The sequence below is a fragment of the Capsella rubella genome, unplaced genomic scaffold (genome assembly GCF_000375325.1).
Source record: "Capsella rubella cultivar Monte Gargano unplaced genomic scaffold, Caprub1_0 scaffold_2, whole genome shotgun sequence".
NCBI lineage: Eukaryota > Viridiplantae > Streptophyta > Magnoliopsida > Brassicales > Brassicaceae > Capsella > Capsella rubella.
This window is the reverse complement of record NW_006238922.1, coordinates 7,104,773-7,131,058: the sequence shown is the minus strand read 5'-3', so window position 1 is coordinate 7,131,058 and position 26,286 is coordinate 7,104,773. Positions and strand designations below refer to the sequence as shown.

At 37.4% G+C, this 26,286-nt stretch overlaps 3 protein-coding genes across 4 annotated transcripts; all 3 read left to right on the top strand.

The window, feature by feature from the left end:
* Positions 1 to 1,008: 1,008 nt before the first annotated feature.
* Positions 1,009 to 9,224, top strand: LOC17896372 (transcription elongation factor SPT6 homolog). The gene is made up of 17 exons (XM_006300582.2): positions 1,009 to 1,126; positions 1,293 to 1,375; positions 1,501 to 1,593; positions 2,375 to 2,504; positions 2,734 to 2,797; positions 2,902 to 3,049; positions 3,153 to 3,273; positions 3,365 to 3,602; positions 3,701 to 3,901; positions 3,979 to 4,086; positions 4,182 to 4,568; positions 4,642 to 4,749; positions 4,854 to 5,633; positions 5,972 to 7,285; positions 7,391 to 7,600; positions 7,761 to 8,223; positions 8,405 to 9,224. Exons 2-17 carry the CDS (start codon positions 1,345 to 1,347, stop codon positions 8,977 to 8,979), a joined length of 4,971 nt encoding a protein of 1,656 aa, XP_006300644.2. The 5' UTR covers positions 1,009 to 1,126; positions 1,293 to 1,344; the 3' UTR covers positions 8,980 to 9,224.
* Positions 9,225 to 10,256: 1,032 nt separating this feature from the next.
* LOC17894457 (probable E3 ubiquitin-protein ligase ARI8) lies at positions 10,257 to 15,422 on the top strand. The gene is made up of 15 exons (XM_006302018.2): positions 10,257 to 10,465; positions 10,675 to 10,799; positions 10,899 to 11,004; positions 11,095 to 11,185; positions 11,286 to 11,458; positions 11,618 to 11,722; positions 11,825 to 11,913; positions 12,219 to 12,326; positions 12,627 to 12,717; positions 12,816 to 12,905; positions 13,500 to 13,547; positions 13,838 to 13,909; positions 13,982 to 14,081; positions 14,554 to 14,680; positions 14,923 to 15,422. The coding sequence occupies exons 1-15, from the start codon at positions 10,325 to 10,327 to the stop codon at positions 15,155 to 15,157; spliced, it is 1,701 nt and encodes a 566-aa protein (XP_006302080.1). The 5' UTR covers positions 10,257 to 10,324; the 3' UTR covers positions 15,158 to 15,422.
* A 1,608-nt stretch (positions 15,423 to 17,030) lies between these two features.
* LOC17894813 (tubulin-folding cofactor D) lies at positions 17,031 to 26,086 on the top strand. Of its 2 annotated transcripts, XM_023787099.1 has the most exons (22): positions 17,031 to 17,173; positions 17,416 to 17,461; positions 18,622 to 18,677; positions 18,995 to 19,196; positions 19,280 to 19,827; positions 19,971 to 20,073; positions 20,279 to 20,455; positions 20,605 to 20,790; positions 21,089 to 21,205; positions 21,313 to 21,417; positions 21,539 to 21,709; positions 21,821 to 22,036; positions 22,267 to 22,465; positions 22,716 to 22,921; positions 23,006 to 23,227; positions 23,307 to 23,816; positions 23,898 to 24,170; positions 24,246 to 24,287; positions 24,374 to 24,559; positions 24,641 to 24,925; positions 25,404 to 25,530; positions 25,699 to 26,086. In XM_023787099.1, exons 4-20 carry the CDS (start codon positions 19,011 to 19,013, stop codon positions 24,920 to 24,922), a joined length of 3,729 nt encoding a protein of 1,242 aa, XP_023642867.1. In that variant the 5' UTR covers positions 17,031 to 17,173; positions 17,416 to 17,461; positions 18,622 to 18,677; positions 18,995 to 19,010; the 3' UTR covers positions 24,923 to 24,925; positions 25,404 to 25,530; positions 25,699 to 26,086. The 2 variants fall into 2 exon arrangements, with proteins under 2 accessions (XP_023642867.1, XP_006300653.1); XM_006300591.2 differs by lacking the exon at positions 18,622 to 18,677.
* Positions 26,087 to 26,286: the final 200 nt, after the last annotated feature.

The window sequence follows — 26,286 nt, the reverse complement described above, 5'->3', positions numbered from 1 at the left end:
ATTAGTTGGATATTTTTTAAGTAACATAAACAAAAATTTAATTAAAGAAAAACAAAATATTTGTTCTTATCTAAATATATTTTAACAAATTATCTATTAAATAGGAGTGTTTATACTCTAAACATCTTGAAAGGGAGGATATAATAGTTATTAAAAATAAAATATTAATTTATTTATTAAATATGAGTGTTTATACATACTCTAAACATTATTATTATCATTTTAAAAATTATTCTAATTTGGTATAAATGTTATTTAATTATTTTCCATCTATATTAACATTTTTGAAGTACCTTTTGTGTTCAAAATTTAAGATAAATTTTATAATTAAATCATAATAAAATTGCAAAATTAGAAATCAATATTTATTACATTTAATAAATTTCCTAAAATCTCTCTAATAAATCAAATATTTCTCCAACATCTTTATATGATCTTATTTGTTTTTAAATTTATATTATTACATAAATATATGTATAATAAAAATATAATTTTTTTTTGCATATGTTGCAATTTGAATTTTTAGAAACGGATGTATATTACTCATTGATACAAAAATGGATGTACTAAAGTATTGTTGATAATTGTATAGCACAGGTCATGTGATGTAACGGGTTATAATTTACATAATTATGATTATAAATATTTTTACGGGTGGTCTACTATAGTATTACTTACAAAATATTTTAATATGAAATTATACTATGTAAACGAATATTATGTCAATATCATTTCATTATTTTAAATATTATACTTATTTAATTAATTTTATTAAATTGCGATTATATATAGAATAAATTATCATATAATATCGTACGGATTAAATTATAAAATTAACAATCAAAATATAGTTTTACACTCCTTTATACCAAACAAAATTAATAAAAAGAATATATTTTAGTAATGTCGCGCTGTACCATAATAATAAAAGAATTATAATATGATTTTTTTTTGTTTTGTTTGAGTTTAGAATTACAAAAAAAAAAAAAAAAATCATTTGTAAAAGAAACACAGAAAAAATTGAGGAAAATCTCAGTATAAACTTGAAATTTCATCACCCTGCTCCGTCTTCTTCTTCGTGATTCAGTTCTTTTGTTGCCTTTTGCTTCTGAAAAATTTCACTCTGGTAAGCCCTCTCTGCCTTTACCATCCCTTCTTCGTCCTTAAGCTTTCTCTGGGTTCGCTTTCTGAAGAACCCTAGAAAAGCTCGAGAACCTTCTTCTTCTTGTTTTTTCCCCCTTTCTCTTTGCAAAATCAAAATCGTGGTTTCACTCATCTCTACGTTTTTGCAGCTTTCAGGGGTTGTTTCTGGGTTGATCGCACTTCTGATTTGTTGAGATAAACATGCCGAGGAACGCAATTTCTGACGATGAAGGTACCTAATGTCGCTTCGACCAAACCCTAATTTTTCCTCTGTGGAACGCCGTGATTTCACTAGGGTTTTGCTTTTTTGCTTCTGGTTTGTATGAAAGTTTGATTCTTTTTCTCTCTTTCAAGCAGATGATCATGAGCTTGAGGATGAGGACGGAGAGCCAGTTCATGGAGATCCTGTGGAACACGGTGACGATGATGATGAAGAAGATGATGATGACGGTACATGTTTTTCCCTTGATTTTGACTCCTCCGAGTGAGAAATGATTGTTCTTTGTTTCTGTTCGTTTTGACATTTACTCTAAGTTTCTTTTTGCTTTTCCTGGCTATCGTTTTGGTTACCATCCTAAATCTGAAAGCTTTAGACTCTGATTGCATCGAAAGAGATGAATACTATGGCTTGGTTAAGTACATAAGTACATCTAGTTTCATTGTCTGAAAATTGATTCATTTGAAGAAACACTGCTGTATCTCAGTGGCTGCATTTGGCAACACAATAAACAGTTAGGAAACCAATGTTACTGGGTCGAAGAAACTTAATGATTGCACAGATTCTTAGATGTTTTTTTTGCTTATCATACTACAACTTGTAGCCATAAAGGTCTTATTGCATTGAAGGAAACTAGTGGTATTATTTTGCCAAGTACAGAGTTGCATGAAGTTCACTGTCTTGAAACTGATGCATTTCCATTGAAGGATACAATGTGTGCATTTGATTGTTCGAAAGAATCGAATCGAATGAACAGACATGTGTGTTCTTAGATGTTTATATACTTCTATCATTTCTTGTATATATCTTCACTCTCATATAGATCCTTGATTTATATGTGGCAATGTTTCCTTGTTATGTTCCTTTAGACTTCATTGATTCTGTATATTAAGCTTTGAGTTCCACATTTCTCTCACTTGGGTTTGGAGTTAATGCTGTATTTTCCTAATATTTTGAACTTAGATTCAGGCTATTTTTGTTCCATGATGTGAGTTCCGTATATTTGTTTTGTAGTTGGGAATGAGTATGAGAATGATGGGTTCATAGTGGGAGATGAAGATGAGGAAGAAGAACAAGAGGAGGATGAAGAAAGGCAAGATAGCGATGAGGAAAAGCAGAAAAAGAAGAAGAGGCGAAGAAAAAAGTGAACATTATATCCCCTACTCGTTCTCTTAATTTTACCTCTTATATTATATGAAAAACTTGATGCCAGTGTTGACATGCGTTATACATAATAGAATGTTGCAGGATGCAGTTTATGAAATGTTCCTTTAATTCTCAGCAGTCCCTTATGATTAGTATATTATTCACTGTGTTATGGACTATAGCAGGGCTGTTCTCTAACTGATTAACACGTATTATGTTTTTAATAGGGACGAAGATCTTGATGAAGATGATTATCTGCTTCTCCAAGATAACAACGTCAAATTCCAAAAGGTTTGTCATATATGTATATTACTATATCAAGAGTTTGTACATATACTAAAAATATACGTGCAGTACTAATATTGATTGATTTTCTTTTTCTTGAACCATGACAGAAGAAGTATAAGCGGTTGAAAAAAGCTCAAAGGGAAAGGGAAAATGGCCAGGGGGGATCATCTGATGATGAGTTTGCTGGAAGTGGTGGAGCTAGAAGAAGTGCTGAGGATAAAATCAAAGACGGGCTGTTTGATGATGATGTTGATGGTAGGATCTCTCGTTCCTTCTGATACGCCCCTGGGCAAATCACACCACAGCCTTCCTTGGTTCATTGGCGCATAGTTGACTATGTACTTTTTGTGTCTAGTAGATCTACCTGATGATGTAGGCGATGAGGAAGATTTAGTTGTGGAAGAAGATGTAGTTGGGAGTGACGACGACATGGCAGATTTTATTGTAGATGAAGATGAAGGGCAAGGTCTCCCTAAGAGGTATTGTTTTTCTGTCTTTTATCTCTCTTGTGATTTAATATATCTCTTATGTCGCATATATTTTCTGATTCTTAATAACTTATTTTTTCAGGGGGCACTCAAAGAAAAATAAATTTAGGCAGGGATCAGATATGAATGCTATGCGAGATGCTAATGAAATATTTGGTGATGTTGATGAACTTTTGACTATTCGCAAAAAGGGTTTGGCATCTAGTGAAAGGATGGAAAGAAGGCTCGAAGATGAGTTTGAACCAACTGTTCTCTCTGAGAAGTACATGACGGGGCAAGATGATGAAATCCGCCAGCTTGATATCCCCGAGAGAATGCAGGTGCATTATCTGCTTTAGTTTCCCTGTATGTGCTTGTGGTCTACATTTTTTTATTTGGTGTTCATGATAGATGTAAAGATATCTTGTAACTTTGACAGATATCTGAAGAAAGCACTGGAAGCCCTCCCGTAGATGAAATTAGCATTGAGGAAGAGAGTAATTGGATATATGCCCAACTTACTTCTCTACTTAAAGAATCTGATGGACAAGGTTTTCATAGTTTTGAAGAGAGGGGTTTCTCGGTTAACAAGGATGACATTGCAAAATTTTTGGAGCTACATCATGTGCAGAAATTAGAGGTTTCTGAATATATTCTGTTGTTGTAAATTTTCCTTGATTCATTGATTAGTATGCTAATGTTTTATGTCTTCTCTAGATACCGTTTATAGCTATGTATCGAAAGGAGCAATGCCGGAGCTTGTTGGACACTGCTGATGTTGATAGCGCCAATCAAGATAAGAAACCTGAGACTAAGTGGCATAAGGTAAGCAATTATTTTGGAGAAACTACAAGTACTCAGGTTAAAATTTATTGTCCGGGGAAATGTGTTAGATTAATGTAAGGTATTTGCCAATGTAGGTCTTCTGGATGATTCAGGACTTGGATAAAAAATGGCTCCTTCTTCGAAAAAGGAAAATGGCGCTGCATGGATACTATACAAAACGTTACGAAGAAGAGTCTAGGAGGGTCTATGATGAAACTAGGCTTAATCTAAATCAGTATCTTTTTGAATCAGTCATTAAGTCTCTTAAAGTTGCAGAAACAGAAAGAGAAGTTGATGATGTAGATTCGAAGTTCAACTTGCATTTTCCTGCTGGTGAAATTGGTGTTGATGAAGGGCAATACAAGAGACCGAAAAGAAAATCACAATATAGCATCTGCAGCAAAGCGGGCCTCTGGGAGGTTGCCAACAAATTTGGGTATAGTGCTGAGCAATTGGGACTTGCATTGTCCCTGGAAAAATTGGTCAGTATGATTTTATATTGTTTGAGCTGTATGTTGTACTGGAAGGACAGTTCTGACGCTGGTTGAGTTTCAGGTTGATGAACTTGAGGACGCAAAGGAAACACCAGAGGAGATGGCAATGAACTTTGTGTGTGCAATGTTTGAAGACCCTCAAGCTGTTCTGAAGGGTGCACGGCATATGGTATACTCTGCAATAAAACTATTTTATGATCTGTTTTACTGGATCGAATGTCCTAAGAACTTATTTTATCATTAATGATGAGATATCGGAATTTTCTTTGTTAGGCTGCAGTTGAGATAAGTTGCGAGCCATCTGTCAAAAAGTATGTCCGTGGCATTTATATGGAGAATGCAGTAGTCTCAACAAGTCCAACAGCAGATGGAAATACAGTAATAGATTCATTCCATCAGTTTTCTGGGATAAAGTGGTTACGTGAAAAGCCATTGAGCAAGTTTGAGGGTGCACAATGGCTTCTCATTCAAAAGGCAGAAGAGGAGAAACTTCTTCAAGTAACCTTCAAGCTGCCTGAGAATCACATGAATAGGCTAATTAGCGACTGCAATGAACATTATCTAAGTGTTGGTGTTAGTAAGTATGCTCAACTCTGGAATGAGCAAAGAAAGTTGATTCTGGAGGATGCACTTCATACTTTTCTTTTGCCATCGATGGAGAAAGAAGCAAGATCCTTGTTGACTAGCAGAGCAAAGAGTCGGTTGCTTTCAGAGTATGGACAGGCTTTGTGGAAAAAGGTTTCCGCGGGGCCATATCAAAAGAAAGAAATGGACATTAGCTCAGATGAGGAGGCTGCACCTAGGGTCATGGCATGTTGTTGGGGACCTGGAAAGCCACCAAATACGTTTGTGATGCTGGATTCATCGGGAGAGGTGCTTGATGTGCTCTATGCTGGATCCCTCACAATACGAAATCAAAATGTCAACGACCAGCAACGTAAAAAGAATGACCAAGATCGTGTTTTAAAGTTTATGATGGACCACCAACCGCATGTTGTGGCTTTAGGAGCTGTCAATTTGTCTTGTACTCGTCTGAAAGATGATATTTATGAGGTAAGGATTCATGAAACGCAATGGAACTATGATCTTTGACTCTAGCTAATGTAACATACATGTTCTAAGTTAAATCCTTTATTATAGCACTTATATTCATATGGTTCTGGAGTTTTGTCTGTAGAGTCCTGAATTTTGTGTTTTGTCATTTGTACTTTTGAACTGATATACCTTTCTGAGTTTGACTGCTTTCCCAAAATTGATGCTTATCTGATGTAGTAAGCTTGAGTCACTACTTTTGTAGCTCATCATGTCAAAGTTATCTGGTTGTGTTTCAGTTTGTATTGTTGTTTTTCTTGTTTAGTAAACTTGGTCATGTTTTATTTTTTTTATATCAGGTCATATTCCAGATGGTGGAGGAAAAGCCTAGAGATGTTGGACATGGAATGGATGATTTAAGCATTGTTTATGTAGATGAATCGCTTCCTAGACTATATGAAAATTCTCGAATCTCGGGTGAACAGCTACCTCAGCAGTCAGGGATCGTGAAACGTGCGGTTGCTCTTGGACGCTATCTCCAAAATCCACTAGCAATGGCTGCTACTTTATGCGGTCCAGGTAGGGAAATTTTGTCTTGGAAGCTTCATCCCTTAGAGCATTTTCTTCAGGCAGACGAGAAGTATGGAATGGTTGAGCAGGTTATGGTTGACATAACAAACCAGGTTGGAATCGACATTAATTTGGCAGCTAGCCATGAGTGGTTTTTTTCCCCTTTACAGTTCATTTCTGGACTTGGGCCTAGGAAAGCTGCATCATTGCAGAGGTCGCTTGTAAGAGCTGGTTCAATATTTGTTCGCAAGGACCTGATAATGCATGGGCTTGGTAAAAAGGTTTTTGTAAATGCAGCCGGTTTTTTGCGCATTCGCAGGAGTGGACTGGCTGCTAGTAGCAGTCAGTTTATTGACTTATTGGATGACACCCGAATACATCCCGAGTCATATAGTCTTGCCCAAGAATTAGCTAAAGATATTTATGATCAAGATGTCAGAGGTGACTCAAATGATGATGAGGATGCAATAGAGATGGCAATAGAGCATGTGAGAGATCGTCCAGGCTCTTTGAGAAAAGTGGTCCTTGATGAGTATCTTGCCAGCAAGAAAAGGGAGAATAAGAAGGAAACCTATAGTAATATCATGAGAGAATTAAGCTGTGGTTTCCAGGATTGGCGGATACCGTTTAAAGACCCAAGTCCAGATGAAGAATTTTATATGATTTCAGGTGAAACTGAAGACACCATAGCTGAGGGAAGAATTGTGCAGGCTAGTGTTCGGAGATTACAGGGTGGAAGAGCCATATGTGTATTAGATTCTGGGTTAACTGGGATGCTTACGAAGGAAGATTTCTCAGATGATGGGAGAGATATTGTTGAGTTATCGGACCGACTGAAAGAAGGCGATATCCTGACATGCAAGATCAAATCGATTCAAAAGGAGAGGTATCAGGTGTTCCTTGTTTGCAAAGAAAGTGAAATGAGAAACAACAGACACCAGCATAACCAGAATGTGGATGCCTATTATCATGAGGATAGAAACAGTCTCCAGCTTGTAAAAGAGAAAGCTCGAAAGGAAAAAGAGCTAGTGAGAAAGCATTTTAAGTCTCGGATGATTGTCCATCCTCGCTTTCAGAATATCACTGCGGACCAAGCAACAGAGGTATGCAAAACATTTACTCTTTACTTGTACTTAGTATGTCTTGATGAATGCTTTTGTTTTCTATTTAAAGAAATCTCTAAGATTAATTGTTGGTGTTATGTACAGTATTTGTCTGACAAAGACTTTGGAGAAAGCATTGTTCGTCCAAGTGCTCGAGGACTCAATTATTTAACTTTGACGCTCAAGATTTATAATGGAGTTTACGCTCACAAAGAGATAGTTGAAGGTGGGAAAGAAAACAAGGACATCACTAGCCTACAGTGTATTGGGAAAACCCTTAAAATTGGAGAGGACACCTTCGAAGATCTAGATGAGGTTTGTCGTTTTATATATCTAATTGTACTATCAATAAATAAAATTATTTGATTCTTGAACATCCTTAAGCTTTTTAAGATTCCTGGTACCTGGGAGCTCCTTTTGGATCTAATATGCTGTGTCTATAAATAATTTTAACCACACCATCTCATAATTGCAGGTGATGGATCGATATGTTGATCCTTTGGTATCTCATCTTAAGACAATGCTCAACTATCGGAAATTCCGAAAGGGGACCAAATCAGAAGTTGATGATCTTCTTAAGATCGAGAAGGGCGAAAATCCTTCAAGAATAGTTTACTGCTTCGGGATTTCTCATGAACATCCAGGCACCTTTATACTATCTTATATAAGGAGTACAAATCCACATCATGAGTATATAGGCCTATATCCTAAGGGATTTAAGTTCAGGAAAAGGATGTTTGAGGACATTGATAGGCTTGTGGCATACTTCCAGAGGCATATTGATGACCCATTGCAGGAGTCAGTGCCATCAATCCGGTCTGTTGCTGCCATGGTACCGATGAGAAGCCCAGCTGACCGTGGCTCATCTGGGGGAAGTGGTTGGGGTAGTTCTCAGAATGAAGGAGGCTGGAAAGGAAACTCAGATCGCTCAGGCTCAGGTAACGCATTTCAAAGTTGTTTTTTTTCTGTGGCCATTGTTTGACTTCTCGGGGTTTGATTTAATTCAAATTCTGGTAATCTGGATTTTGGTTGGAGAGAAACCATTCATGTATTAATATTATATTACATCTCTGTTGTCTTGACTATGTTTCTTCACGGAATTGTGCAAATGTATTATAGGGAGGGGTGGTGATTACAGAAATGGTGGTGGACGTGATGGCCATCCAAGTGGAGCGCCAAGGCCATTTGGTGGTCGCGGTCGTGGTCGAGGCAGAGGACGAAGAGATGATATGAACGGTGATAGACAAGATGGAAATGGAGATTGGGGTAATAATGATACTGGAACTGGAGATGGAGGTTGGGGAAGTAGTGGTGGTGGCGGTGGCGGTTGGGGAAGCGAGTCTGCTGGTAAAAAGAGCGGTGGTGCAGGTGGCTGGGGTAATGAGTCTGGTGGTGGCAGTACTGGTGGTTGGGGAAGCGAGCCTGCTGACAAAAAGAGTGATGGTGCGGGCGGCTGGGGTAGTGGATCCGGTGGTGGCGGAGGTTGGGGAAATGATTCTGGCGGTAAAAAGAGCAGTGAGGATGGTGGTTGGGGAAATGGTTCTGGCGGAAACGCATCTGGTGGTAAAAAGAGCAGTGCAGATGGCGGTTGGGGAAACGAGTCTGGTGCTAAAAAGAGCGACGGAGATGGCGGTTGGGGGAATGAACCCAGCAGTCGAAAGAGCGATGGCGGCGGCGGTGGTGGTGGATGGTGAGGAACACAACCGCAGCTTCAACAATGTTTGGTTGGGTAATTAAAAATTGCAAAGGCTAAGACAAAGACATAAAACACATTAGTAGTTAAATCTGCTTTGTTCTTAATCTTTTCTTTTTGTCTTAACTTGATGGTATTAGTATCGGTTATGTATTGTCCGACTTTTTTTTACTTTCCTGTTTCCAAGAAACTCTTTCAAGCGATGCTTACATTAACATCGATGAAGTAAAAAAAAAAGGTTCGAGATTTAGTTTATAAAATACTTAAATACCAAAACAACCTCGATATTGTATTCTTAAGATAACAATATTTAATTTTCCAACATTCAAATAGTAACAGTAACAAAATTAAGAATTATCTTATTTGTTTTATTTTCTTTGTCAATTTGCATCTTTATGTCTATAGTTCTTCTAGACGGTTAGTATTTCCTTTTTGTTACATATGTATGCTTGTAAATTTGACACCAGTCTTACACATATCTTATGCAAATCGAATATGTTAAACTTTAAATGAATACAATTCGTATTTGCTACAATGTGACTAAAGGTGTGAATGGTTACATCGATCGAGATAAACAAATCCATCAACAGTTTAGTCCACTCTATTTTCGTGGCGGATAACAAACAACAGCGTACCAACTATATCTGTATATAAAAACGATACACATTTGTTCCACATCAGTTTTCTTTGTAACCACACTACTACATATATAATTAGTGAATGGTGAATAAAAAGTGGGTCGATTCATAAATGGGTTGTTTGCTTGAACTGTGTAACCATTCAAACTCTAAATCATACCATATCTTAACAATTTACCATCTTGGTATGTAAACTTAATTATCTGAGTTAGATTGTTTCTTTTCTTTGGCTTAAACTTGTCCTTATAGATTACTTTGTGAAATTCTTTAAAGTAAAACTAAACCATTTAGATCTCGAATCAAATTTTAGATCGTATTCGGTTTTCTAAATTTTTGTTTCGGGGTTTGTAAAAAACCGGTTCGGTTAATTTTTGTTCACCCTTAAAATAAATCCAATATATTACCATGGTGACTTTTCTAAAATCAACACCCTCACCAAATTGGGATAATCGTTCTTTGGGATAAAATTGGAGGAATACTATTAATTCCAATTCTATTAACACTAATTAAGACAAAATTATGATTTTAAGTAATTAAAAATGGCTGAGCTTTTTTTTTTTTGTCGTTTTTTTTTTTTTTGTCGTAAAAATGGCTGAGCTTAATTTACCCTTTTGCCATTTCTTCTTTTTCGATTAAAAACGTCTTTGTGAGAAGAAGAGAAAAGAGAGCTTCGTGATTTTGAAATCGATTTAGACGCAATCAATCTCAATGGATGGTGATGACGATTTCTACAGCGGCACCGAAAACTACTCCGATTACGCCGACAGCGACGCCGAAGAAGACGCCGACTTCGAGTTCGTTGAAGACGCCGCTGATGATTCCGATGACCTCATTTTCCGCCGCCGCCAGGTTTCTCCCCCATCTTGATCTACATCTCATTTTAAAGGTTTTGAAATACAGAGATGCAATATTTGTATTCGAGTTTTGGTTTATCAAATTCTCGCAGGACCTATTTTGTAATGTTGGTGATGATTTCGAATTGAATTGAGCAATTTTATAGATCGCAAATTGCTCATGAAAAAATTGATTTTGTTTTGGTTTTGGTTTTGGTTTTGTAGCAAAATTATAGTGTGTTAAGCGAGGCAGATGTATGTAAGCTACAAGAAGATGATATTTCAAGGATTTCTACTGTTTTGTCGATTTCGAGAAATTCATCTGCTATCCTGCTTCGTCACTACAATTGGTGTGATTCCAAATTTCGTAATCAAGAACATTGATTGCAGCTTTTTTTTTTCAAATTGTTTTGGTGCTTAGAAGTGTTTTGTTTGTGAAAAATGTTTAGGTGTGTGAGCAGAGTTCATGATGAATGGTTTGCTGATGAGGAAAAGGTTCGAGATGCTGTTGGTTTGTTGGAGAAACCTGTTGTTGATTTCCCAACTGATGGAGAAGTATGCTTCCCATAGTTTATATTTCCATTGTGATTAACATTAATTTAGCTGTGCCTTTTGTTCATAATTGTTTCTTTCTCATCTTGGCAGCTTGATTGTGGAATCTGTTTCGAGACTTTCCTTTCTGACAAATTGCATGCTGCTGCTTGTGGTCACCCGTTCTGCGAGTCATGTTGGGAAGGTTTGTTTTACTGTTATCTTGATAATATTGAGACCCATTTCCAACTTTGATGTTTAGATATAACTTTTGGGTTGCCTATCTGACCTTTCGCCATCTTTAGGTTATATCACCACCGCGATTAATGATGGTCCAGGGTGTCTTACGTTACGATGTCCAGATCCTTCTTGCAGAGCTGCTGTTGGTCAGGATATGATAAATTTGTTAGCACCTGAAAAAGATAGGCAGAAGTACACATCTTATTTTGTCAGATCATATGTTGAAGACAATCGAAAGGTAAGCAAGCTATTTCAGTTTGGTCATACTTCAGACATGTGTATGACATTTATTTCTCTTATCTTAACCTTCAAATGAGAAGCATTGCATAATTTTAGTGCTCTTTTTTTGTCCATATTATGTTCTCACTGAGTTAGTAATGCATTTTCTATTCTGTAGACCAAGTGGTGTCCCGCTCCTGGCTGTGACTACGCTGTAAACTTTGTTGTTGGGAGTGGTAATTATGATGTGAACTGTCGCTGTTGTTACAGTTTCTGCTGGAATGTAAGTTGCTCTATCAGTTAGAATCAAAATATTTTCTTCTTTCCATTGTGTTGAATTATTGACACAAACTACCATGTGACTCAATCATCATGGTTTCTGCAGTGTGCTGAAGAAGCTCACCGTCCTGTTGATTGTGACACCGTTTCTAAGTGGATATTGAAGAATAGCGCCGAGTCTGAGAATATGAATTGGTACGTTGATTTATAAGATATATTTGAGATATGTCGATGCTTAAGATGTTTGGGATGTTGTTGACAAGAAAGGTTTCGCAAGTATTCATTAAAGTGTTTGGGTTCTTTACTTATTTATATTATACTGGTAGTGATGGCTACCATTTTGTATAGCCAAAGGTAGCCAAAATGGTGGATCGTATGCATTTTCAGTTGTTAGAAAGCCAATTTAGTTACTTCTCTATCATCTCCTAGCATTAGGCTGCATCATGCTTCACATAATTTATTGTACTATTGTTGCTGCTAAATTCAATTTTGACTTTCAGGATTTTGGCAAATTCCAAGCCCTGTCCAAAATGCAAACGGCCAATTGAGAAAAACCAGGGTTGTATGCATATTACATGCACCCCGCCATGTAAATTTGAGTTTTGCTGGTAAGTTGATAGAGTGGTTGATTGTACAGAATGCCATCATCTCATTAGTTCTGCCTCTCTATACTTCCTGGAATTCAACTCCGAATTGAATTTTTATGTTTTTAGCTCTGAAGAGAAGTAGAACATAAGTGGATTAATTTTTTAAGGTTTTGCTAGTGTATAAAAATCTGCTGTGTATCATCTTTCTGTAGCTTTCCGTATCTTATAATCTGATGGTCATGTGAATCATCTGGTTGTGTAAGATTCTTTGTTGCTCACAGTGAGATATCGTGAAAAGTAGTTTGTATTGTATAAATGCAGGCTTTGCCTTGGTGCGTGGACAGAGCATGGTGAGAAGACAGGTGGTTTTTATGCTTGTAACCGTTATGAAGCAGCGAAGCAAGATGGCATTGTACGTTTTTTCTGTACATTGTTTCTTTTCCTGACTGAAAACTATTGTCTATTTTATCTTCGAACACATTTGATGTCTTCCATAATCTTTCTGTGCAGTATGATGAGACTGAAAAACGCCGAGAGATGGCAAAGAACTCTCTTGAGAGATATACCCACTACTACGAAAGATGGGCGACCAATCAATCGGTATGTAACTATTTATTCATTTAATTTTCACATTTTTTAATCTAATTCCTCTTAAGGAGGAAATTAAGAAAGAGTTTTCAGCTGCCAAATTCAAATCCCTTGCTATAGAACAGAAAATCTCTTTATGTACCTTGAAAAGTAGATGAACTCTTTCACAGTTTGATGTTTAATGACTAATCTAAAGTTTATACGTTTTTAATTGTTCAAGATAGAGTACAAAAAGATATGAAAGTATATATTTTGGTTGAGAATTTTGGAAAATTAAGGAAGTGAAGCTGACTGTTTTGAAAAAAATTAAAGAGACTCTGAACTTTGAGGTACATATAGTGCCTGTGATATATTTTCCGGAGAAGGAACTGTTGTCCCCTACTTATGTTCGTTGAGGGCTTAGGTATTATGTTAAATTTGTTAAAAGTCTCTGTCATATTAAGCATATTAACGAAATTAGGCTTTGGAAGGTTCATCTGCCTGAAGGTTCATGTTTCCTTTAAAATATATTTTTTATTGAATAATGACCCCAAGAAAGTATATCCCAAAAAGCATATTGGCGTTTATTCTTAAACAATTTACAAGTTTTTTCACTGCTTTCTGCAGTCTAGGCAAAAGGCGCTGGCGGATCTTGAGAAGATGCAAACTGATGATGTGAGCTTACAGTGCAACACTTGCTGATGTAAATAAGAGTCACCAAGTATTGTTTGATGATAAAAGTGTGAAATATCTAAAATAAGCATTGCTTGTTTTCATACCAATCTGTGATTTCAGATTTTATCCACTTAAATTCAGGAAGTTTGGTTAAGATTAGGACGTTTGATTAAGTTAGCATGATGATCTTTTACAAGAGATACTATATATGTCCTTATTGATTTTTGTCTATTTTGGTATGAAACTTCTAACTTCGATGAATTTCTTCTTGCTTTTAATGGGCTTCACAGATTGAGAAGCTCAGCGACATTCAGTGTCAGCCTGAATCACAACTGAAGTTCATTATAGAAGCGTGGTTACAGGTAAAATCCGTTCCTCCTTTGGCCTTTCTGAGACTTTTGGATTTTGCTCACTAATTTGCTCTACCATCATAGATAGTCGAGTGCAGACGAGTTCTAAAATGGACATATGCCTATGGTTTTTACATACCTGACCACGAGCATGGAAAAAGAGTGTTTTTTGAGTACTTACAAGGTAACTTGATTTAGCTCTCACATTTGAAATTAACTTTGCTTTCAAAAATTTGGTTTTGATGAGTGAATTACTTTGTCCTTGTTTTTCCTGGTTTTGGTCTTTTCCTAGCTGGAACAGTTGAAAAAAAGTTGGATAAGAGAATTTAGTGATGGTTAGATCCATCAGTGGTTCTTACATGCATTGATGAATCTTTTTGTGATTTATAGAACATCATGTAGTCTTAGTAAAATAGGGAATAGTTTAGGATTTTCCCTATTTGAGATAATGTGGACTATGTCTATATAGTCAAGCGTCACTGATAAGAGATTGGTGAAGCTCCGTAATCCAAATCCTTAACAATTTGGTCAGGGTTCAGTTCCATCTTTGACCGGCTAATTTCAATTTGTAATGGGATATGCACTTTTATTTGTAACAGGCTCTATTATTAAAGATTTATTATTTTATTTCTTATCTTATTTTATCATATGTTTAGGCGAAGCTGAGTCGGGCCTTGAACGACTTCATCAATGTGCTGAAAAAGAGCTGGAGCCATACTTAGAAGCCAAAGGTCCATGCGAAGATTTTAACGAGTTCCGCACGAAACTGGCAGGTTTAACAAGGTACTTTCCAAACATATAGAAAACTAATAGGCTTAATTAGTGACATGATATGTTTATATATGCTCTTGAAAAGTCTCGTAGCTGTTCCGAAACTGTTTCGAAAGGACATTTAGTTATGACTGACCTGCTAAGTGAAAGTACTGGGTAAAAGAGTTTAGAGAAAACAGAAACTTTTCATTCATTTAGTTGGCTCTGCGTGATGGACGAAGCTTAAATAACGTTTATTACTGGAAAATTTACAGTGTCACTAAAAACTATTTCGAGAACTTAGTTAGAGCGCTGGAGAATGGGCTATCAGATGTAAGCTCACATGGTGCATATGATCGAACCTCCAGTTCAAAGAGTTTAGCAGGGAAGACAAAAGGATCCACATCTAAAGCCAGCAGCTCAGATTCAGCACAGTGGTCTTGTGAATATTGCACTTATGTAAATCCAAGGTCGACCACGATTTGCCAAATGTGTGAACATGGCCGTTGAAATGTCGGTAACTTGGGCAAACAAAGACTGTAATAGTAATGTTTGGTCATAAATATGATCAAGTGAAAGTGTCCTTGTAACTTTATATGTTTTCTTGTATTGGAGAAATAAAGGGATCCAGTAAATTGGATTAGATTGGCCATTATTTGATTGTGCCGATGATGGAGAAAGCGAAGACATAAGATCTCGATCATGTAAGTTCTTACAAGATATAAACTGTACAAGATTATGTGCTTGCATTACTTGATCTCTCTCGATTCCTTTATATGATGTTCTATTAAGTCTTCTTTCGCTAAACTTTTTTCCAGACCACTACTTTTGTTGTTGTTGCTACTGCTTTAGTACATGTTCCTTGTGTCTTGTGGGGGTTTAACCCTTGAATTAAAACTTGAACCCATGTCGGAGCCATTGTTGGAGCCATCGTGGCTGGATTAGCTTTATAGAGTATGTGGATTGTGTTTATGTGGAACGGATGCAGCAGTTGTTGTAAATCATGTGAATATGTGATGGGATCCTCCATTCTTTTTCAAATTAGGTCTGATCTTTAAAAATATAACAACCCGTCCTGTGGGATCATCCGCTATGTGACACACCCCGCCACATGGCATCATTACAGCGCTGCAGCGCATCGACCCTAACCTTTTTCCTGTGGGCCCAAACTGCACAGCGCACTTGCTCGCAGCCTCCTGGCCCACCAGGTAGGTTATTGGTGCTCCTGGCGTTACTCGAACCCAGTTATTGGTGCTCCTGGCGTTACTCGAACCCATGTACTCACCCTTTAACAACCTTCCCACAGGACAAGCTGTTACCAATTGATATATATAACAACCCGTCATGTGGGATCATCCGCCACATGGCATCCAGCTGCAGCGCATCGATCCTAACCTCTCTTCTGTGGGCCCAAACTTTGCAGCCCACTGCTCGCAGCCTCCTGGCCCACCAGGTAGGTTATTGGTGCGCCTGACGTTCATCGAACCCAGGTCCTCACCCTTTAACAACCTTCCCACATGACAAGTTGTTACCACTCACCAATAACCTACCTGGTGGGCCAGGAGGCTGCGAGCAAGTGGGCTGCGCAGTTTGGGCCCACAGGAGAGAGGTTAGGGTCGATGCGCTGCAGCGCATGTGGCGGGGTGTATCACATGGCGGATGATCCCGCAGAGCGTGTTGTTACTTAAAATCACTGGGATGTTAAAAAAAAGTTACCCGTAAAATGGTTTAAAACGGGCGGGTACCCAAAATAGTAGAATCTTATATGGGTTTATCTTATTAAGAGTTATGGGAAAAATAACCGAACTGAAAAAGAGGAACCAAACCGAACCGAACCAAGATTAACATAATAACCAAGTGGATAGTAAATTTGAGAACCGAAAGAACTGGAACCGAAATGATACCAAACCAAGAACCAAACGGCTACCCATAATTATCCAACACCTAGTTATATATCTAAAATATTCAATTATAGATCCATAAGTATCAAATATTTTTAAACTAAAATATTTTAAATAACCAACTAAAATATTAAAATAACCAAAATATTGAGAAGTGTTAGACACATTTTTCAAAAATTAATCATATAAAATAATTTACTATTTCGTATACCCGAAACCAAACCGAAAAGAACTGAAACAAATCCGAACCAAAAATCTAAAATAACCGAATGGGTAACTCTCCTACTCCTACTCGAAAATCGAAATACCCGGAACCAAACCGAATACCCGGAACCAAACCGAATACCCAAACCCAAATACCCGGTCAAGCTTTTTTTTTTCTCTGCTCCTAATCAACAAAACGATACCGTTTCCTTATCAAAACACTTAAAAACCTTTTCTTCTTCTTTCTTCTTCCCTTTGATAAATTCGAATTCCTTTCTTCTTCTCATCGACTCCAACATTGAATCAGTGAGTGTTGCTTCGTCCTCCATTGTTTTCGATTCCGAAATCAAATCGATTCCGCCATTGCTGGCCACGGATTAAGCTATATATTGTCAATTTCGAAGTGGGTTTTACGATTTTGGTTAGTCTTTTCCTTTTACTAATTCGATTTTGCATTTTGATTAGAATGTTTCCATCGGTTGGGATAAAAAAGATGCTAGCTTTTGGATATGTGTAGATGTAGACTTAGAATTTATAATGCTTTGATTCGATTGTCTATATGTCTTCATTACAATGCTAAGCAATCTCCATTTGTTCACACCATTATGTTACTCTTCTTTGATTTCAATTGTAATGACCTTCCTGATGCTGTCAATGTCTCAGAACGTGACGGAGGAAGCTTTAAGAGAAGACACTTTACGGATTTTTGGTTAGTCTTTTCCTTATTCTTATCAAGAAGGCTGAAGTATGTATTCTCAAGTTGTCTTTGATTTGTTATTTTTCATGTTCGATGTTTGATGTGAGTTTCTTTAGTGCGTTATTATTTCATGCAATGTTTTGTGTTTGATGTTTAATGTGAGTTTCTTTGGTTGTTAGAATGTGCTTTTATCATTTTTAAGTATCTGTTTCACGGATCGTGCTTTTGTTTAGAAGCTCTTGTCTCGTCTTTTGCTATCAGGAATCTTCCTTTGTTTCACTTATGAAATTGTTATTCTTTTGTTGATTTTGCTATCAGGAATCTTGTCTTTTGCTTTTGTTTTTGATGCTTTGTTCTTACAATCTTGCTCTTAGACCATCATCATCTGCAGCTTAAAGCTCAGTTTTTGATTCTTTAATTGACACTGGTCTTCTTTGTTTTATGATGGGGCTGAGTGAATGTTTTATTTACATCTGATATGAGCTTGATTTCTTGAAGCGGTTTGCTTTGCTTCCGTTATTGCTTGTTTTAGTTAAGTCTGTTTCGTTTTTGTGAGAGATCATAGCAAGGTAGTGAAATGTTTCATGTGTTTCATATTTGTAGTGATGATGAAACTGTTTGCATCTTCTGTCTTTCTTGCTGTTCCTGCTTCTTCTTTATTGCACTACCTTTACAATTCATGTTGGTTCTGTAGTTGTTGTGCCAGTGAACAGAGACGCTGTCTTTAGAATTAGGACAAAAACTTGATTACTTATTTCCTTCAAACTTTGCTTTTGATGTGTATTGCCTTGGTATGTGTACTTCAAATCTTAATTAATCAAACCATCCTGATTCTATATCACCCAGAGAGATGTATTTATAAAAAAGAAAAAAATTTCAATAACCCAAAGAAAAAAAGCAAGATACAACCAAAATTGATAAACCAAAGTAAATTGAATTATTCACTATTCCGCTTCATGGGCAAGAGGGTTCATCATAAACTGAGAGATAACAAGCTAACAACGATAACGACCCACTGATTCAATCTTTTCTCCTCTCTGCATATTCCCTTTGGCATCTTTTCAAGTACCTAAGCTTCGTCTCAGGAGAGTTTGTAGATCTTGTTCAGTTTCTGCAATTCAGACCGAATTATTATTCACTCTGAAGCTCGAGTTTTGTATCTGTGTTGGAAGGATAGCAAATACCTCAAGGGAATGTTTTATTAAGTTGATCGTTTAGATCAATTGAGGTTAGTTTGGTCCATCTGCTCTTTGTTTTGAAATGAACCGACAAGTTTTCTAATGGCGGTGTTAGATCCATGTTTGGGGTTTTAAGTGAGATCTTTTTTGTTTTTTGCTCACTGTTTCTATTGAATTAGTAATTTTAAAAAGCTATTGAAATCTGATTGTGAGTTTAGATTTGGTGATGCTATTGAATCTCTGTTTAAGTTGTTATCTCGTTGTTTGATTGCCTGTTGCTCAAATTCCCACTTAAAGTTGATATCTTCTTGCCAATATTAGTAATTTACTGAATTCGCTAGCGGTGAAATCCCTTTCTCTGTTCCAGTTTTACAGTGAGAGTAATGGCAGCTAGAGAAGAGGACAGTTTGGTGGCTGAGAATGGAGAAGAGGACATTCATGATTCGAGGGAAAGATTTCTACATAAATACTTTTTGCAAGAATGGAAGCTCGTTAAATCACTTCTCGATGATATTGTTGCAAATGGCCGAGTCGTAGATCCTTCTTCTGTTCACAAAATCCGCTCCATTGTACGCTTGGCTTCTTACTCTTATAGCTTCATCTTCTTCTTATGTGATTCCTTTTTGCTGACGTTGTTTAGGTTGTATTGTAGATGGATAAATACCAAGAGCAAGGTCAACTAGTGGAGCCTTACTTAGAGAGCATTGTTTCACCATTAATGTTAATCATTCGCTCTAAAACACTTGAATTAGAAGCGAAACCTGATGCGATTCTCGAAATAATCAAACCCATATGTATCATTATTTATAGTTTAGTTACTGTCTGTGGGTACAAACCTGTAATCAAGTACTTTCCGCATCAAGTATCTGATCTAGAACTCGCTGTGGCGCTTTTGGAGAAGTGCCATACCATGACTTCTGTTTCATCCTTGAGGCAAGAAAGCACTGGAGAAATGGAGGCCAAATGTGTTACTCTTTTGTGGCTTTCAATCCTTGTGTTGGTTCCGTTTGATATTTCTTCTGTTGATACAAGCATTGCCAACGACAAGAGCTTCGGTGTGGACGATCTTGCTCCTTTGGTATTGAAGATTTTGGGTTTCTGTAAGGACTATCTGTGCACTGCTGGCCCTACGCGCAGGATTTCGGGATTGCTACTCTCTAAGCTTTTAACGCGTCCGGATATGGGAAAGGCATTTGCAAGGTCTGATTCTATCACCATAGCTTCAGTTTGAGTTTCCTTTATGTGTTTGTTATGGTTTGGACACTTGACTTCATCAACAAAATTTTTTGGATTACTCACATAGACTTACTTTTCTTTGTTGCACTGTGGCATTTCCGGTTCAGTTTTTTTGAGTGGACACATGAAGTTTTATCTTCTGAGGAAGATAGTGTTGTGAACAACTTTTGCTTGCTTGGTGTGATGGAGGCTCTGGCTGCCATTTTAAAGGTTTTTTTATTGTAACCTGGACTTATTCACTATGTTTTCAATATTGGTCCATATTGCACATGTTAAACATAAATAGAGATGCTAGTAAAGTAAATATCAGATTTAATTTGCATGTTTTAAATCTTGTAGGAAATATTGCCGGTTTTGATTACTCAAGTTTTTGTATTTTGCATCGGGGTTTTATATGTCTTACTAATATTGGCAGACTGCTAGCCGAGAAGTTTTGCTAGATGCCCTTCCTGTTGTTCTGAATGATGTGACTGTGCTAAGCAAATCAAATGCAGCAACTAGAAGTCCTCTGCTTCGCAAGTATTTGATCAAGTTAACTCAGAGGATAGGGCTTGTCTGTCTTCCTCATCGCTCACCTTCCTGGCGCTATGTGGTAAATTCCTTTTAGCATGTATAGTTAGTGTAACTAGCAACTTCCCTTCACGGGTTTTAATATTTTAGAATTTATGGTTATGCCCGTAGTAGAAATAATTTTATTCTCAAGTTTGTCATCTGAAACTTGTTTATTGAATTACCATGCAGGCTCAAACCGCCTCCCTTTCTGAGAATATATCTATGAGTTTGACCCAAACGGTGGTGCCGGCTGATCATGCTGTTGTTTCCGTCTCACAACCAGAAAGTTTGGATGACCAAGAGGATGAAGATATGGATGTTCCTGAAATCTTAGAACAGATAATTGAAATGCTACTCTCTGGTTTGAGAGACACGGTAAGTTTAGTGGGTGAGATACTATTGTTAGGAACTTAGGCTGATAACTAGAGGTGGTAACATCTCAACTTATACAAGTAGACTGCAACATGATAATCTGAGTAAAAGCACACTGGTATGCACCAACGTATAGACTGGAGTGACCAGTTAACACGTAAGACAAATATTTATTTTCTTGGATGCTACAAATATTTGTATGTCACATGAAACCCCAGCTGCCATCCAGAAAGTCTCACATGTTACTAGTATTTGAAAGCATTTTGCTATCAAGATTTTCACTATTTTCTGAACGATGTAGGATACCGTGGTTCGTTGGTCTGCTGCAAAGGGTATAGGTCGTGTAACTTCACGACTAACATCTATTCTTTCTGAAGAAGTGCTATCATCTGTTTTGGAATTGTTTTCACCTGGAGAGGTACTAAAAATTAATGTATTTCTGGTAGCATGGCTTGCATGCTTCAAAGTCCATTTAAAACAAGCCACTTTCTAGCTGACAGTTTTTGTGATTTTCATGATATTCAGGGAGATGGCTCATGGCATGGGGGTTGTTTGGCTTTAGCTGAACTATCTCGTAGGGGGTTACTGTTGCCTAGAAGTTTCCCACGAGTCGTCCCAGTTATCGTGAAGGTCCTACTTTTCCCAATTCACAGAATTACTTATTTCTCTAGTCAACACATAAGAAGAAATGCCATCACTCTCCCAAATTATGCAGAAGCTGTCTGGATTTAAATATAAATATCCTTTACAGGCACTCCATTATGATGTCCGTAGAGGTCCGCATAGTGTTGGATCTCATGTGCGTGATGCAGCTGCCTATGTTTGTTGGGCATTTGGGCGGGCCTATTACCACAAAGATATGAAAAACGTCCTGGATCAGCTTGCTCCAGATTTATTGATAGTGGGTTCCTTCGATAGAGAGGTACTAATCATTCTTTTGACTGTAATTTGTTTGTCGTGTCTTGCTTAATTTGAAGAATTCTGTTTTTGTAAATATCTTCATTGCGTAAAGTTTATTGACTTCGTTTTTCAGGTGAACTGTAGAAGGGCAGCTGCCGCTGCTTTCCAAGAGAATGTTGGAAGGCAAGGAAATTACCCTCATGGGATTGACATAGTGAACATAGCTAACTATTTTTCCCTTTCTTCTCGGGTGAACTCATGCCTTCAGGTTGCTGTTTCCATTGCTCAGTATGAAGGCTATCTATATCCTTTTGTGGATGAATTGCTATACAACAAGATCTGCCACTGGGTATGCTTTGTTTGATATTAGTTTGCCTCTGGTTTCTCTGCAAACCGAAACCTCCTTAAGGCCCTGCTTGTAATTAATGTGAAACATTTTTTTCTCACGTGGTCGACACACTAATTTTAAAATTCAAGAATCCATAAATTAGAGCCAATATTTTGACTGGGAACTGATTAAATCATTTTTCCTAGTTGTATCTTCCGTAATGTGTTAATGATTCAATCTTGTCATTTCAGGATAAAAGCTTGAGAGAACTTGCTGCAGAAACTCTTGCTGCTCTTGTTAAACACGAGCCTAAGCACTTTGCCAACTATGTGCTGGAGAAACTAATTCCGTCTACCCTTTCAACTGATTTGTGCATGCGACATGGTGCAACATTGGCAGCAGGAGAGGTCGTCTTAGCTCTGCACCTCTGTGGCTATGTTCTTTCTCCTGGTTGGTACCATCTGCTTCTCTGCTTTGACTTTTCTGGCATCTTTGCATAGCTATTATATATCATGTTTATTATGGAAAACCAAATATGTGGAACCATCTTGGAATCTAATCCTTGTCATCATAAATGTACTCAGATAGTATTCACCCCCTTTCGAGCTAGATTTTCTGTTAGAGGACAAAACTAATAAGTTCAGTGGTTGGCATCATTATCCCTTTTATTAAATGTTCCTGATGCACTAAATTTCTACAGATAGCCATAAGCGTATGGCTGGGGTTGTTCCTGCCATTGAGAAAGCAAGACTTTACCGTGGAAAAGGTGGAGAAATAATGCGACTGGCTGTTTCACGGTTTATCGAGTGTATCTCATTATCACATCTGACATTATCTGAGAGAACAGAACGGATCCTGCTTGATACCCTCAATGAGAATTTAAGACATCCCAATTCTCAAATACAGGTATCTACGTTTCTAATATCATGAAGTTATTTGTTTCGTCCTGTTAGCATAATTCATTAGTTAACAAGTTTCACTATTATACAGAATGCAGCTGTCAATGCTGTTAAACAGTTTGTGCAATCCTATCTCATTTTCAACGATAAGATAGCTGTTGATTTGGTATCAAAACACCTGATACATCTAACCGACCCAAACGTAGCTGCTAGAAGAGGTTTTGCGCTTGCTCTAGGTGTCTTGCCATGTGAACTATTGACTGCAAAATGGAAGGATGTAGTTTTAAAGCTCTGCAGTGCGTGTCAGATAGAGGTAAAGAAGACATCATGTGGGTCCAATTCTTAGGAGTTTTGTTGACGTTGATGAATATATTTGTTATTTTTCCAAGCAGGCGAATCCTGAAGATAGAGATGCTGAGGCACGCATGAATGCTGTGAAAGGACTCACATCTGTGTCTGAGACTCTTACTCAGCAAAGTGCTAGGGATCCTGAAAATGATGACCTATCTCTTTTTATTCTTATCAAGACTGAAGTGGTAACTACTTTACTAAAAGCTCTTGATGACTATTCAGTTGATAACAGAGGTGATGTTGGCTCTTGGGTTCGTGAAGCTGCAATCCATGGACTTGAGAAATGTACATATATTCTCTGTAAGAAAGTTGGAACAATGTCAGCGGGTGATCTTAACAATGATTCTTCCTCGCTTTTTGATTCAAAACTCGCAAACCATTTGATTGGAGCTATTGTAAAGCAAGGAATGGAGAAAATGGATAAAATAAGAGAAACCGCTGCAAAAGCTCTTCAAAGGATTTTGTATCACAAAAATGTCACCGTCCCTTTCATACCTCATAGAGAAACACTGGAAGAAATTCTTCCCAACAAAGCAAGCTTGCAATGGGCGGTATGCAGATCCTGGAGCCTTGGATTGCTTTTTCTGTTTCAAATTGTTTATCTGACTATAAGATATTCTATTCTTTTGTAGGTTCCGGGTTTCTCTTTCCCACGTTTTGTTCAGCTATTGAAATTCCGTTGTTATAGCAAACAGGTAATGTCTGGACTAGTAATCTCAATTGGAGGATTACAAGAGTCACTTAAAACTGCTTCACTCTCTGCATTACTGGAGTATGTGAGGGAAGAAGGTGAAGCAAAAGATGTTGAACAACAACAATCTAGAGAATCTGAGATTTGTGACGACATCGTTTGGATACTTCAAGAGTACAAGAAATGTGACCGAGTTATCGTACCCTGTCTAAAGGTAAATACACCATTAATCTCTATCTTATATGTCAATCGTTAACAGTCATATCTTAGCATTTTTCTTTTGACACAGACAATTCAAGAGCTCTTGGACAGGATTTTTCGAAACCAAGAGGTTAGTTTTAGAATTTTACTAGGTTTGATTAGATTTTGCCAAAGCTTATAGATTCCACGTAAAGCTTATGTGTCATTTAATTTCAGGCTTATATGTTGGGTTTCTACACGAGAGTCATGGATTCCTTAGCCATCGAACTAAGAGCCTTAAAGAAATTTGAAAAGGTAGAGGCAGGCGTTGGAATACTTGGGTCTATTGCTTCTGTCTCGAAACCCGTCAGCACTCGAGCGTTCTCTCAGCTTCTACCATTTATTGCCCACCAATACCCAAAGGTTCATGTCACTTCTCTGCATCTCAAACCATGTTTAGAAAATTCATGTTGGTTACATGACTATATTGTTCACTTGATCCAGATCCGAAATAAGGCGGCTTTTCAAGCCTATCTTGCACTCCTTCAAAACAAAATCTTAGTACCAGAGGAAAAGATTGAGAATGTGAAAGATATATTATCACAGACTTGTTGGGATGCTGACATGGATTCAACCCAATCTCAGAGGTTAGAATTGTGTGAATTGACTGGTTTAGATCATGGAGTAGTCTTCAGGACCAGAAATAGAAGGGTGAAGAGGGATATGATGACGGCTTTGGACGAGAATGCTTCTTACTCAGCCCTGGTAGATTCCTCTGGCTTCTGATTGGTAAGCGTATGCATCGTACTCGAGTCAATTTTCAATACTATGTTTTCGTTTTGCTTTGTTTTTCACAGTTATGGAGTCTTGCAAGTTGCAACCAAGTTTATTTTACTGCAATAGTAAAAATAGATTATACAATATTCATATTAGAATAAGAAAGAAACTAGTGGTTAATTATCATAGCAACAGGTAGGGTTCCCAAGGACAGTTGGCTAAGCTCTTAAGATCTTGACCATACCAATTAGATTTGTTCTGTGTGATAAGTCTTAGACTTTTAGTAAGATGGGGACTAGTTTAGGATACGTTTGATGTGAGATAATAGGGACTCTATCGCCAGTTCCTTAATCTGAATCTTAACCAATTTGATCAGGGGTTCCTGGTACTTTCAGTTTGATAATATTATATAGGGACTTTTGTTTGAATTAAGCTTTGTTGTACTAAAGTTTATCATTTTATTTCTTCTCTTCTGTTCTCATGCATTTAGGTGGAGCTGAGTCGGGCTTGGATGACTTCATCAGTGTGCTGAAAAGACCTGCAACCATACTTAGATGGTCCATGTGAAGATTTTAATGAGTTCCACTGTTCCACACATAACTGGCAGGTTTAACAAGGTAGATTACAAACCTACAGAACAAACTGTTAAGCTTAATTCGCGACATGGCATGTGATGCTCTTGATAGAAAAAAGTAGCTGTTCGGAAACAGTTTCAAAGATATTTAGTTATCAAAGTCTTCGTTATGAAAGAAGCTTTTAACATTTTCTTACCTGGAAATGATCAGTGTTACCAAGAACTATTTTGTTAACTTGGTTCAATCGCTGGAGAATGGGCTATCGGATGTGAGCTCACATGGTGCATATGATCAAACCTCAAGTTCAAAGCGCTTAGTGGGGGAAGACTAAAAGGGATCAACTTCTATAGGCAGCAGCTCCACTTCCAGCCAATGGTCTAGAAGTTCAACGTCGACCACCATTTGCCAAATCTGTTAACATGGCCAGTGAAATGCCAACAAAAAATCTGTCTAAGTGGCCTTAAAGACTCTAATAGTAATGTTTGGTCGGGTTTGGTCATACATATGTTCAGTTGAAGTCTCTTATAACTTTGTATGTTTTTCGTACTGGAATAAATGGATCCAATCAATTGAATATATCGGCCATGATTGATGACAACGTTTGTTCTTAGAAGATAAATGTGATGGAGTCAATGGAAACGTTTGTTCGAGGTCACACAAGAATCTCCTTCTCAAAAACCTCTGTTTACCATTCAAATAAGGTCTGATCTCTTAAAAGTACTCAAAGAACGATCTATCCATGAAAGACTATCTCTAAAACCTATAAAGAACATCAAAGCCAAAAGGACTAGGAAAGGG